The sequence below is a fragment of the Aspergillus wentii genome, assembly GCF_001890725.1.
Source record: "Aspergillus wentii DTO 134E9 unplaced genomic scaffold ASPWEscaffold_3, whole genome shotgun sequence".
Taxonomy (NCBI): domain Eukaryota; kingdom Fungi; phylum Ascomycota; class Eurotiomycetes; order Eurotiales; family Aspergillaceae; genus Aspergillus; species Aspergillus wentii.
The window spans coordinates 3,500,190-3,513,527 of NW_024467834.1; the positions used below are offsets into that span (position 1 = coordinate 3,500,190).

Here is a 13,338-nt window from a genome sequence, read left to right on the forward strand (position 1 = left end):
GAGTTGAATGGCAATTGAATGTTTGAGGCGTTTCGTGAGCGATAAACGCTAACCCGGTGATTTTGTAATCTCCAGAATCGTTGTCTACTTGTAACGGCCAGGGTATCAAAACAGGATGATCAAAGACAAAAGTTTCTGAATGTCGACCCGTATGTTTTTTTCTCGGGGTAGTCGCGAATATAAATCGTAGGCATAGCAAAATGTTCGTTCGTTAGGCAGAGCCCATTAGTGAGGTTTCAGCACGTTCTTTCAAGCGCATAGCTTGCGCTTCAAGAGATCGAGCCATGAGTTTTGTTACTGACAATAGGTTAGAAACGGCCAATATAAGTTAGGATGAAGATGAAACTAACCTGGCCAGACAGCAGCTCTGTCCAGAAGGCTTGCTGTGGCTATCAAAATCTTACAGCCATAACCCCCCTCCACAACACTAGGTAGTCGCTGCAACACGCTCAGCGCAGAAACAGTAGTACTGTTTTGAGCTTCTCGTTGCAACTTGGTCTCGATACTCCCAAGTATCTCCTTAATCTTGTCCAAAAGTTTAAAATCCTCCTCCTCCAATAGCACAAGGCCAGAGGCCTGAGCCATATCAACTTCATCTTGGCCCAGAATTCCTAAGTACTGTCCAACACGCTCTTGGACTGTGGTGATCCATTCTGCAAGGACTTGAGCGCAGTCAAAAGAACACATAGCACACTGGATGGGGAGCTCTCTGCATGTGAACTCGGCAAAAGTATTCCCTAGTCGATCTGACATGGAGATTGAATCAGCTGCGTAGAAAGCAGCCTTCCGTAGATGCTTTTCCCGTCTGGACTGGCCAGGTCGATAGAAGCTTGTCAATGCATCTAGGGGAACATGCATGGGGTTCTCTTGCGTCGGGGTCTTGGAGATAGCAAGATCTCCCACACCCAGAGACGCCACCGAGTCACGCCTATGATCGAACTGACCGACGGTGTCGGTCATCGACGGGTCAAGCACATCTGGAGAAATCTCTTCCACATGCTGGAATATCTCGGTCCCGCGCGCGAGCTCATCAGACATCGCATTCCAGTCTCGCTGCCAAAATGCCTCCTTGCAACGTCCAAGATTAACGAACAGCCTCACATAGGCAAGATCCAATAACGGTATACTATCTGCAGACAATGGACCTGCTCCGAATGGATTGGGCCGCTCCAGGCTATGGAATGGACTACTGGCCCAGGCAGCTTGCCATGCCCGCAAGGCAGGCTCAATATGTGCTTGCATGGCATCGGTCTCCCGAGCGGTCCACTGTCGACCCATGTGTCTCTGTCGAGTTTCCCAGATATAGTTGTGCAGGGCATATATAAGTACAAGGCAACCGAATGTGCTTGGTTTCATATCGCTACTTGGCAGATCCTCGGGCGGAGTGCTGAAGCTGAAGAGATCATTTGGCGGAGGTGTTTGCTGTTGCTCTCTTTGGCTGGCAGTCAACAGTGTCGTCAAAGCAGCCGAAAACGGCAGGCCCTTCTTGGATGCTAGATGTCCTCCCATTTTCTTCCACGCCTGGGGCGACTCAGCCGCCCACAGATCCTCTTCACATGGGAGATCGAGCCGGATTTCAGAATTAGTAAGAGCCGGGGCATGGTTATAGGCCGATGTGAGGAAACTGGAGAGGACAAAGATGGCATAGAGAGTGCGCTTCCGTTCCTCAACTATCTTCCAATCCAGCCAGTCTTTCCGTTCTTTAGGTGGACCAAATGATGGGGAGCCCCAATTCTCAGAATCAGAGCCCTGTTGTTCCTTTGCGCCAAGTCCAGCACTCAAGTGGTCCGGGGGGAGATTATGAGGGTCAATATGGTGTGTCAGGTCTGCTGCCCGGGCAAGGCTGACCAATGCGGCACAATGGGTACTAGCGATATCTGCGGACATCTTATCACCGCACGTATGTCCGTAGATCACGTTGAGTAGCATCGCCTGCACCAACCAAAGTGGGGTGTTGTGTACAGAGTCATCACGGACGGGATTTGATCGACTCAAGGCGGCGGACATGTCTGCTTTACGGCGCTCTTCGAGATAGAGCTGGATCATTTTCTTGGCTGCTTCAAAAAGATCTTTGGAGGCGGCCGTGTCGTACTCGTAGAGAGCACCGATTGCTGCCATGGACAGAATCAGGCAGCCTCCACCCCCGGCTACACCGGTAGAGCTTAGATTTAAATGACCGCTGGGCGTTCGCAGGTTGCTTGTATACTCGGGGGCTTGGAAGTTGAGGGTCGGGATGTGAAGGAACGGGCTATGGGGATGGAAATAGGTGATGTAGGCCGAGATATAACGTTGCATGTCCAAGGTGCTGGGTAACGGACCGGTGCTGTTGAATCCACCGGAACGAGAAAACAGGTCGCGACTATGTATCATTCCACTTGCTGGTTGGGAGTACTTGCGATGACTGAAACCGGAGGGCTGGGCCATACTGGCTAATAAAGCCCGTCGTGTCGAGTCTGTAAAGGTATCTGTGGAGGTTGGGGAATGGTGATTTCGTAGGGCACTATTGGCGAAAGGGAGGTTGAGAGGATTAGGAGATTCTCCGCTTGTTGCCATAGAGGATGAAAACATACTCTGCGAATGTCCACCCAACATGGGCTGTCCCACCGACGTCATGGACGGAGGGGTGGCATACGTTTCAGCAAACGGATTCTGAGCCATCAGGGACTTTGGAGAAACAGTCTCCGGGGGGATTCCTAAATCGTTAAAAGTAGGAGACGAGTAATCGATCGGAAAGTGGTTGGAAGGAGCGCCAGTATGCGATGGAAAAGGGTTGTGCCAGCCAGAAGAAGGCATGGAGAGACGATTTGACCCGTCCATCATGGCCTCACTAATTCCACTCTGGCTACCTGTACTCATCGCCGAGGGGGAAGACTCGTCGATGGCCGAGTCGGGACCGTTACCCAGAGGTAATGAGGGATCAAATCCGTTCATCCAGTCGAAACTGAATTCGTCTTCCATCATCGGTTCCGTGGTAGGAGGAATGTGGTGGGCGCCATGAGTGAATGGGGAGGAGGGAGAGTCGTGTCCGTAGTTCTGCTGCGGGGAGCCACCAAAGTGAAGCTGAGCCGGGTTGATTGTGCTGCCATGACCCATGAGCATCTCTCCGAGATTAACATCGAAGCTGCCATAGACAGGGGCAGTACGAAGTCCACCGGAGAGATCAACTGGCAGGCCAGAAGTCTCGATCTTTGCGAGACCATTCACTGGGGGATGCCCCGAGCTGAAGCCGCGGTGGTGATGATGATAATCAACATTCGAGCCCACAGACGAACTGATACTCGCATGGTATGCATGGTTGGGCTGCGCCTGAGGCGCCGGTGAAGGGTTGGTTGTATTGACAATACCTAAAGCAGACTGATCGATGTGACTGATGGTATTGGCACGGGGTCTCATGTTGCTCGAATTACTAGCGATGGAATTCTTGCGAACACGATTTGTCCCCGTCCCCGTCCCTGTACCAGCGGCACCGGTGCTTTCCCTCCGAGCATTTCTCGGGCGCGATGATGGTGTTGAAGTCATGTGCAATTTCTGCTGATGTCTAAGGAGAAGATCCCGACGGGCAAAACAGCGCGCACAGTCTGGACATTCAAATGGCTTTTCCTTTGTATGCGAGCGCTCATGACGCTTCAAGTGTTCGAGGCGGGCAAACGAGCGACTGCATGTGGTGCAGACGTGCGGCCGAGGCTTGTCAGTCTTGGGTGGAGGTACATTGCCATTAGCCGCCTGGTTATTTGGGTCTGTCTTCTTCGAGCTGTCCTTTGACGCGGCGGGTGGCGCTGCGTGATTACTGGGTTAGGAATGCGAGCGCAATGAGACGTTTAAAGCCATGACCAACGACTCACCAGGCATATCGCCGGGAACCTCACTAATACTGGCGAGGTCCTCCACTTTGGGGCTACTACCCGAATCTTGACCCACCATGGCGTCTAGTAACATCCTAATCGCTCTTATCTTTCAAGGACCAGAAAAAAGGCTGGCCCCAAAAGTTAAGTCAAGGTCTCTGCAACACGGCGTAGGTTTCAAAATGAGGAGAGAGGGGAAGCGTGATTCCAGAAAGTAGGTGCCCGCGTCAGGGTGATTTCTTGGAAGAAAGCAACAAGCTTGGCATTGACCAATCTGGAGTTGAGATGACATCAAGTTAGCATGTTTCTTTCGTGATGTGTAGAAATCAACCGGCATGAACCAAGGTAGAACCGACCAGAGTATAGCTGAAATGGATGACGACGTATCACAATGTCCTAGTCACCATGCGATATATAGGTTTTTAGCAAACTGGAAGCTACTCAACCGACGGTGAAGCAAAAAAAATATATATAAGATAAAAAAGTAAGTGGCGAAGTGGTGCCTGGGAGTTCTTTTCGAACTTTGCGAGACTGTAATCAGCAGGGGTTAAGGTTTCCATGATCCAGGGGGATTTAAAATCATTAACTCACATCAGGCGAGAGGAAATGAGAGGGAAAGAAGTAGAGAAAAAGGACGAGAGGAGATCGTTCACAGGTGTTCTTCCATCGAGGGTGAGAAACTCGTCTCGTGTTGTCCAGAGGTGAATCTTCCGAAGCAGCAACACACGTTTAGGCTGGCCCGCGAGCGTTTGTCCAACGGCGTGGAGATGATGGATAAGCCGGAGATAACCGAATGGGCGGCGAGGAGGAGATAGCTGCGACTCAATTGATAACGAGCATGTAGAGAGAGGGGATGATGTTTTTTTTTGCTTGTCTTGAGGGATGGGATAGGAGAGTGAAGAGAGAGGAAGAAAGACGAGCGAGAGGTGGAAGGTGAGTGATTTCGCCTCCAGCAACTACTAGAAGACGACAAAGCCATCGCAGACAGAGAACTGCAACAATCGTAACTAGCGGGAAGACCCCGTAAAATACCGCGTATTAGCGTTACTAGCGGTCACGCTGGGATAAGCCACGCTCCACGCACCCGCCAGGCAAGAAAGCATGGGCCACAACAGGGCCAGAGCCAGGGCCTGGCCCCACACCCCGTCACGGGGTAAAGGTGTGGTTACTAGTGGGGGATGAGGTCGGTATGATACGGTCATCTCGGAACACCGGGTATTATCATTTGCACACCAGAAACAATAGAGGAATGGATAGCCTCGTCCAATGTCACCTCTGGAGGATTATTCTCACTGAGTTTTCTGACTAAGGCTCCAACTGCCTAGGACGAGTCGCGGGGTGTACCTGGTCAGTGGTAAGGTAATGGACTCTGTACAGTACATACTGCACTACGGGGCAACGATGATCCAGCCGCCGGATGATTGGTTTCTCTTCGCAGTTGCCTATCCCATCATAGCCGTATCGTATGGTATTGTGTTATTCTTATCGTTTTATCGTTTCGGATCGGGAAGTGTCCGACTATCCTCATTCATTCATTCTCTACTCAGGTCTCAGTGGCTGGGGGGATATAAGGATAAACTACGGGTACTTGATGAATAAGTGTACTATGTAGTATGAGTAGGAGTACAACTGAAGATCAGACAAACTCGTACTAATAAACCGTCTGCAGTGACACTCGGACTGATCTCGAGCAACAGAATCCCTGCTTACTTGCAAGGCAGTCAATGATTAGATAGTACAGTATCACCAAACCAAAGCATACCAAACCTTTCCATGGATGACATGTTAAGAATCAAATCAAAAAATGGGAAATGCAATGATTACCGGTGAGTAGATAGGAAGAAAAACTACCTACCTAGTAATAAGACTGGATGTTTCGCATGATGTAATGCCGATTAGTAATGCGTAAGAAATCCTTTGGCGGAACAAAAATTAGACTCTCATTCCAACCCCAGACCTCGTGACTCTTCCAGACAAGATCAACATGAGACTGGGCCAGGGGCAAAATAGTCGCTCGACGCCTTCACTGGAAATGGCCCAGCGGCAACGCGGCTAGCGATGAATACGCTTAGACCTGGTCCATGGACGAGAGTTGGTTGAGGGCTGCTTATTTGGTGGCGGATGGATCCGCATTTGCCTCAACGAGTGAGCCATTTTGTGGGGTGTGGGGGATTTCCTTTTCTTTCCGTACTGTAGAATGTAGATGCACTTTACTACATCTACATCTACATCTACATGGATTCTACAGCAGTATACTGTGTACCATTGTTTATTTGTTATTCAAGTAATATGTTTGACAAATAATTGACACAGTAGTAACAGTGGTCAGTAGTCAGTACTATGGCCAACTGGACTGGGACCATGATTGGACACCCACATCGCTTCTCCAGATTCCATTCATTCTCCCCCTGAAGCGGGTTCCCCAGGAAATGCTAAATTTCTAGAAACAAAGACCAACCAGCGTGCGCGATCGCCATTGGGAGGTGCGGCTGGGTGGTGGTCATAGTGGTCATGCCCACGTTGCAGCTCGGGATCCCTGGCTGGCATATTTTGACTTTGACCATGACTGTAGTCGATAATAATTCATTGTTCACTGTGTAGTATGTACCCAGTAAGGAATGGATGTTTGCGGAAAAAATGACATGTTAGACAAAGACAAGACAAGACTGACAATGTGGCAAGAGGCAATGTTCCATCGAAGATCGAAAGAAGCACCTTGAAACGGCTTGAGTTGGGCATTCCATGGCTACCATAACTTAATCATCGCTCGTATTCTTGTACCTAGGTACAACCTTTACCTACGGAGTACACATGATGGCGATACAATGTACATACTACCGAGCGATCTACCTGCAGGATCCAGTTAGTATTCCCGTATTCGCTACAGAGAGAAAGTCTGAAATGACAAATGACGGGCTAAAACACACTGCATTGTGATTGGTAGATTGTCGACCGCGCTGCGCGAGGATGAATCATACCAGCTAATCGCTGTTCAGCGCAGCCCCAGTATTTCCTCGATGGAGGGGTGATTGGCTGCCGGAATGGATCATCCCACGCTATGACATTGGGGTTGTATTTATAGAGGCTAAGACTGGTTGTCTTGCATTGGGATGCATTGTTCATTTCAAATACAGACATCCGGAGCTTCCATTGATTTGCAGTGTGCCCAATTATGATGCCTGAGGTGTCGGTGAAGTCATAACACTCAACATTGAGCATACTGTACATGATACAATCGTTTAATTAATACAATAATTGAATGAATGCATGTTGTCTTCATAATGCATCAATATGATTGATAAGATCAATACTCTCTCTGACAATAAACGCACAACATGGATAATGCAAGCAAGGAACGGAGGAAGGTCCTCCGTGGCTCCGTCAGCTGCTCACGGATCCCAGTCATCCTGTTGGAGCTCAGTTTCAGACCTCGGAGTGAAACCCGATCTCTCTGGATTAAGAGACATAGTATTCCGTACTAACAACGGCGTACTATCTTCACATATCCTATGGCACCACTCACCACTCGCCACTGTCCACAAACAAGACCAAAATCTCCGAGTCCGTGCATCCAGATCCGGGACAAGACCACCAGATGGTCACTGCTCCCGGCTTGCGCAACATGGCATCAACATCCATGGACTCCAGACAGGGGAAAAGACCGGATTATTGGGTCTTGCCGTGCGCATCCGCCGCCATTGTGCTGCTCGATTGGCCTGTTGGGATCTTCTGCAACGGACCACTGCATTACCACTCTGACTAGTCGTTAATAGTAGGTAGCTTGCAGAGCTGGGTGTCCTGCTGCTGCTGTACTATCCTCGCTTCGGATCGTCGGCTAACTAACTGTTTTGTTTTGTTTTGTTGCTAGGTATTTGTATTTTGTATCATACTGATACGTCACTTGGATTCATGTCCTTTTATCATCAGATTCAGGCGGTTGGTCTGACAGCCAAGGACCGAACCGTTCCTGATACTAGCCTTGAGACATCTTGTTGCTTTGCCCGTTGCAGCAAGTGGAGTGCGGCTGGGCTGGACGATCCCGCGCGCTAAACAGGAATCGCAGCCTGATCTTACGAGTAGGTAGTGATGGTGGTGATAGTGGTGAACGGAAAGATATCCGAGTACTTCAGAGTTTACCGTATCTCATCAGAAGCACAAGCCTTAATCGGGACCTGCAGAGTAGATTGATAATGCAGTGAATAACTGAATATCTCCATACTAATAGATTGTTTACTCCTGAATAATATCATCCTATGGAGTAGAGTATCAAATTACACCGGAGATATGCCGATATCTGACGCCAGCCTGGATTCTGATTGCTCATCCACATACATTAGCTGTATTGACTAGCGTATCTCATGCTGTACCTGCCTCTTCAGCCATCTACAATCGCTACAATAATCAAAAGTAAACATACATAATAACCACACTCAATAATAAACACATCACACATAAACAGCACAGGTACATACTTAATATGTACAGAGTACCCAAAATTGAGTCCGAGTCTGAACATCTCCTTCTCAGCTCAACCGGACCAATCGTGACGAGTCATATGCAAGTCATAATCAAGATCCACTTTGTCTCGACGGTTTCATGTCAATCATGCAACATTGCATTGTTACATGGCTCTCCTCGGTAGACTCCTTGCTTATGACTGCCTGTCTGTCTACGATAACCTACTTTGCCTGCTTAATCTGTTTACTTTATATGATATTGGATGATGTAGTTTATACATCTGATTTCTGATTTATATCAATATCTAATCTGCACTGCCTACCTATTATCTACCTACTGAGTACTAGGTATTATCTACTAGGTAGTTACCTAGGTACCTAGGTATTGTAATACAATCCAACCCTGCCAATCGAACCGACTGGCCCAGCCCACCCCATCGAACGGGCCGTGCATCGCCCAAAATTAACGCATTGGCAGTTGTAGCCAGTAATTCCGAGTCGCACGGTGGATCCTGGCGTCAAAGTGCAGTTTTGCATGGTTGAGGTGCATGGTGCATTGGGCCAATGAGGTGTTGGCTGTGTAATACAGGTAAATACATGGTATGGTGGAATTAAATTGGGATTAAGTACCTCAGGCAGTCAGGCAGCCAGTGCCCCTCCTGATAAGTGATATGATATGATATTGTAAGGTTGTTATTGTTACATCCCGCTGTTTTTGCCCCTCGGTTGGAGGTTTGGAGTAGAGGGGCTGTGCGGAAGTATTTTCCTCACTACATTATGCTCTATTATTTTTGTTTCCAGTTATGAGAATTTGAAACGTTGGATGGGGTGTAGTGTAGTCGTATCTTCATTCAATTCAACTGTACTATCCAGACTATTTATGAAATCATTATTTTCATGCTCACTGCATCTCCATAACAGTCTATACAATGCCCTCTCTCTATACACTGATCGTCTTGAACACACTGTAATAAAGTTAGCTTGCTTATTCTTCGCCATCAGAATATATACGTACCCAAATCCACCACCGCCAGTAGCCATGACAGTACCTGGCATCTGTGCCTGCCAATGTACCTCCTTGACAGAGTCCATGTAATGCACAAACAGCAACTGGGACGGCACATCGGACATGCCGGCTTCCCGGCTCTCCTCCTCGTCCAGCTCAACCGCCAAATCCCAGAGTGTCACCGTGCTGTCTTCCGAGCCAACCGCAATCACACTGTCGTCGGTGGGGTGCCATTCGATGCTGGTAATCGGCTCCCGGTGGAAGTCAAACGACGCAACGGGCGATGCGCCAATCTGGGCCTGCGGCGTCGAGGCATTGGGCTTCCAGTGTCTCAGATCCCAAACTCCCCACTGGCCGTCGTCGGCTCCTGTCGCGAGGAGGTGGAAGGTCTGGTTCGACCAGCTCATGACGTTAACGTCGGTGTTGGAGACCTTTACGTCCACTGCGGGCTTGCGAGACTTGGATCGCACATCCCACACCTTCACGCTGCCGTCACTGCTGGCGGACGCAAACACATTGCGCTCATTGGGCGACCACTGCAGCTCTTCGATCGACGAGGTGTGGCCGAGGAATGGTCGTGTGTCGGTCACCCATCCGCCTCCTTCGGTACGTGTCGTAGCGTAAATCAATCCATCGTTGTCACCAGTCAACAGCTTGCCCAAGGGCTGAAGAGGAGACCAGTCCAAAGCATAGCCCTCCGATTTGTGCATGCGAAGAGTAGACAAAGGTTTCGAGGCCGACGGCGGCAGCACTGTACCGGGAACGTCGAAGCTGTTGAGATGAGGAGTGACGTCGTGGATAACGACCTGGGCATTTTCAAGCATGGTGGCTGTGATGGTCTGGGGAGGCTTGGAATAATCGCCGGATTGCGAAGGGGTCTGGTGGGCGCGGATGCGGTTGGTAGTAGAGCCGAGGGGTATCGATTTGTGCTCAAGAATTGGCTCTCCGAGGTCGTCATCATCAGAGTCGCTCTCCGAGTCGGTTTCATTCTGCTTTTCCATCTTGCTCAATCCGCTCATCTTGAGAATCATCAACTCGTTGTCCTTTGCGCGTCCACCCTCTGCCTGTGTGCCTGCAACTGCGTAGACCGTCGCGGGGTATGTCTTGCGGTTGTCGCCCAAGGAATCGCGAACAATGTCGAAGGAAAGACAGGGCCATGGTGTACTGAGGGTATGTAGCATGTCATATGTCGATGGATCGGGAGAAAGAACTTCTCCTGGTGCAAGTTTTGTTCTTCCAGGAATGAAAGTCTCTTGGTCAACTTCCATAGCATTTTCTATTATGATCACCACCGTCAGTAAAGCTCTTTCTCCTGCACGCATAAGCAATTCCACTCCACATACCCTTTTCCTCTGCCTCACGCTCCTCATCGGGGCGTCCATCGACACCGGCCTCCAAAATCTCATCTTCACTCTCGAATTCGTCCTCAAACTCATCCTCGAACTCCCCCACCTCATCTGGAGGGGCATCGGCGACCGGTCGTCCTCCAGCCTTTAGAGAGGCGGATTGCTCGTCAACGGCGTCAGCAGCTCTTTTAGACATGGTGAATAATAATTCTGATTTTTCTCTCGAGAATTCTGAGACGAGCCAGTCGTGCAGCAGAAGAGAAAAATGCTGCTTTTCGTAATCACGAAGACCGCCGATTAGGGCTTCCAGGAACTTTTTTTTTTTTTCTTCATTCGAAGATTTAGGTAGAAAATGCGCTAGGCCTATCGCGGACTAGCGCAGATCCGCCCTTTGGACGCCCGCTTTGGAGTTTCGCTGCGGCTGTGTTTTGGGAACTCGCCCAAGGGGTTGTTGACGGATGGTGAAGCGCTTTCGTATCTCGAATAGTCATCCTGTTTAGTGTCTGTCTTTGTTCGATTTGGCCATATCATCTGCACAGCCTGTTTTTTATTTACTGTCATTTTTTTATTGCTGGTGCTTTGCTGCCAGCGCCCTCACGTCATTTCCCGCCAAGGCTACGCACCTCACAGCAAAACTTCCGACCGACTCGAGGCGGGAGCTGTTGACAGTTCATTTCTGGTGCTCGCCAAACCTACCAGTTCCATCGGAACGTTCTTTTTAGCGTTTGATATTGAAGCGCATTTCATGAAGTCTTGTGAGGCTTTGCTTTGACTCCAACTTCGCTTATTGGTAAGTGTCAGCGCCTCCGCAGTTCTCCCCGCTCCGCCGTGTTCTCGAATGTTGACTTTGTTTACCTATCAGATTCAGGTCATATTCAGAGTTACCGGTAGCTTGACAACCCCGATTTAAACATGGATGCGCTGCAGGTGCCCGCGGATGCTCCGGATGCTACAGAGCAGCAGTTCCATCAAGAGCAACATCCGCAAATCCCGCAGCGATTTGGGTCTCCCGCCAACCACGGATTCGCAGCTACAGAAGATACTCCGGTCGGTGCTGCTCATCACAATGGCTACAGTAGCGATTCGCGCGCCCATTATTCCTCCCACACCGCCGAACTTAGCTCTTCGGCCCCAGATGGCGATCAGAACCGACTCAACCTCTCTCCATCCTTAACTCAACAACACCTGCCATCGTCTAGACCGAGCTCTGGTTTATCCAGCGGTACCGAACGACATGGATATCCCCAACAGCTTCAAGAGACCGGTCAGAAACAACCAAGTCAATCATCGAAGAACAGTGTTGTGATCAAGGTGGGCATGGTGGGGGATGCTCAAATCGGAAAGACTAGTCTGATGGTAAAATACGTGGAGGGAAGCTGGGATGAAGACTACATTCAAACATTGGGTGAGTCGAAAAACTTCCGTGGTCAAATTTATCGTTCGCGTGTTGACTTAGGATACAAGGTGTCAACTTCATGGAGAAGACCATCTCTATTCGCAACACGGAGATCACATTCTCAATTTGGGATCTTGGTGGTCAGCGAGAGTTTGTGAACATGCTTCCTCTTGTGTGCAACGACGCCGTGGCTATTTTGTTCATGTTCGACCTTACGCGCAAAAGCACTTTGAACTCGATCAAGGAATGGTACCGCCAGGGCCGTGGATTCAACAAGACCGCGATTCCGTTCCTCGTTGGCACAAAGTACGATCACTTTGTCAACTTTCCCCGTGAAGACCAAGAGGAGATTTCTATCCAGGTAGGCTAGCGCAAAAAATCGGAGTACTGCATCTATACTGATAACCATCTAGGCCAAGCGTTTTGCCAGAGCCATGCGAGCGAGCTTGATCTTCAGCAGCACCAGCCACAGTATCAATGTACAAAAGGTAAGCTCATATCCAGAGAGCGATAACATATGATAGTCCTTTGCTAACCAAGTCTAGATCTTCAAAATCGTTCTGGCCAAGGCCTTTGACCTGAAGTGCACGATCCCCGAAATCGAGAACATTGGCGAACCTCTCTTACTCTACAAAAACGTCTAGACAGAACGGAGAGAACGGAGAGTGTGCTTAACGATTATGTACATTGGGACGAAGTGATGTTGACGACTTTTCTTCCCTCGAGTTGTAGGAGGGAGGGATACTGCAGGATGATACCACTCCATGGTCTCGCCGTCGTCTTGGGAGACTTATTTTCTTTTCTTTTGCCTTTCCCTTTCGTCTCTTTCTTTTTCTTCTTCCGTCCTTTTTCAGCATTGGGCAGCGTCAGGATTTCTTCATGTCCATTTTTCTCTACCTTCTCCTTCCGTGTGTTAACCTTCCTCTTTATTTTCCTTCATTTTTTTTTTTTTTTGCATTTCTACCTCGACCCCCTTTTGTGCTCCATACAAGGCTGTGTCCGTATCTCTCTTGACGGGAGTATTCGGAATGCGGCCAGATTGGAGTTGGAGTGCTGAATGGGTGTGAGTCAGACTCCAATCCTTTTTCTCTGTTATTGTTCTTTCTTTTTCTTCCTTGAATGTCTTTTTTACTATTCACCTGTGAAAACTAGTTTTCCTATGTTAAGGTCAGCCTCCGATATTGCCTTGATGGTTCGGAGTCAACTTTGGAGGATATTACTTGGTATTTGAGTAATCCCTACCAACAGATGAATGTCTGATAATTATCACCTATCTTCTATACATCCATAA

At 49.0% G+C, this 13,338-nt stretch overlaps 5 protein-coding genes across 5 annotated transcripts; 2 read left to right on the plus strand and 3 right to left on the minus strand.

Moving 5' to 3' along the window:
* Window positions 1–211: 211 nt before the first annotated feature.
* Window positions 212–3,936, minus strand: amdX (putative C2H2 transcription factor (AmdX); the record flags this gene model as incomplete). The annotated part of the gene is made up of 3 exons (XM_040827858.1): window positions 212–297; window positions 351–3,776; window positions 3,843–3,936. 3 exons carry the CDS (start codon window positions 3,934–3,936, stop codon window positions 212–214), a joined length of 3,606 nt encoding a protein of 1,201 aa, XP_040691324.1.
* Window positions 3,937–4,404: 468 nt separating this feature from the next.
* Window positions 4,405–5,013, minus strand: ASPWEDRAFT_463859 (uncharacterized protein). Its single transcript, XM_040836749.1, has one exon. The coding sequence runs from the start codon at window positions 4,819–4,821 to the stop codon at window positions 4,492–4,494; it is 330 nt and encodes a 109-aa protein (XP_040691325.1). The 5' UTR covers window positions 4,822–5,013; the 3' UTR covers window positions 4,405–4,491.
* Window positions 5,014–6,975: 1,962 nt separating this feature from the next.
* ASPWEDRAFT_39381 (uncharacterized protein) lies at window positions 6,976–7,839 on the plus strand. Its single transcript, XM_040835078.1, has one exon. The coding sequence runs from the start codon at window positions 7,134–7,136 to the stop codon at window positions 7,599–7,601; it is 468 nt and encodes a 155-aa protein (XP_040691326.1). The 5' UTR covers window positions 6,976–7,133; the 3' UTR covers window positions 7,602–7,839.
* A 1,400-nt stretch (window positions 7,840–9,239) lies between these two features.
* On the minus strand, window positions 9,240–10,847 carry ASPWEDRAFT_50767 (ribosome biosynthesis protein RRB1; the record flags this gene model as incomplete). The annotated part of the gene is made up of 3 exons (XM_040837491.1): window positions 9,240–9,264; window positions 9,315–10,581; window positions 10,649–10,847. The coding sequence occupies 3 exons, from the start codon at window positions 10,845–10,847 to the stop codon at window positions 9,240–9,242; spliced, it is 1,491 nt and encodes a 496-aa protein (XP_040691327.1).
* A 716-nt stretch (window positions 10,848–11,563) lies between these two features.
* On the plus strand, window positions 11,564–12,691 carry ASPWEDRAFT_171121 (Spg1/Tem1 GTP-binding protein; the record flags this gene model as incomplete). Its single annotated transcript, XM_040830729.1, has 4 exons — window positions 11,564–12,056; window positions 12,116–12,408; window positions 12,461–12,535; window positions 12,593–12,691. The coding sequence occupies 4 exons, from the start codon at window positions 11,564–11,566 to the stop codon at window positions 12,689–12,691; spliced, it is 960 nt and encodes a 319-aa protein (XP_040691328.1).
* Window positions 12,692–13,338: the final 647 nt, after the last annotated feature.

What these genes read in the sequence shown, in the direction of transcription:
- ASPWEDRAFT_463859 (XM_040836749.1), bottom strand. Translation starts at nt 4,821, where the DNA reads ATGGCTTTGTCGTCTTCTAGTAGTTGCTGGAGGCGAAATCACTCACCT.
- ASPWEDRAFT_39381 (XM_040835078.1), top strand. Translation starts at nt 7,134, where the DNA reads ATGATTGATAAGATCAATACTCTCTCTGACAATAAACGCACAACATGG.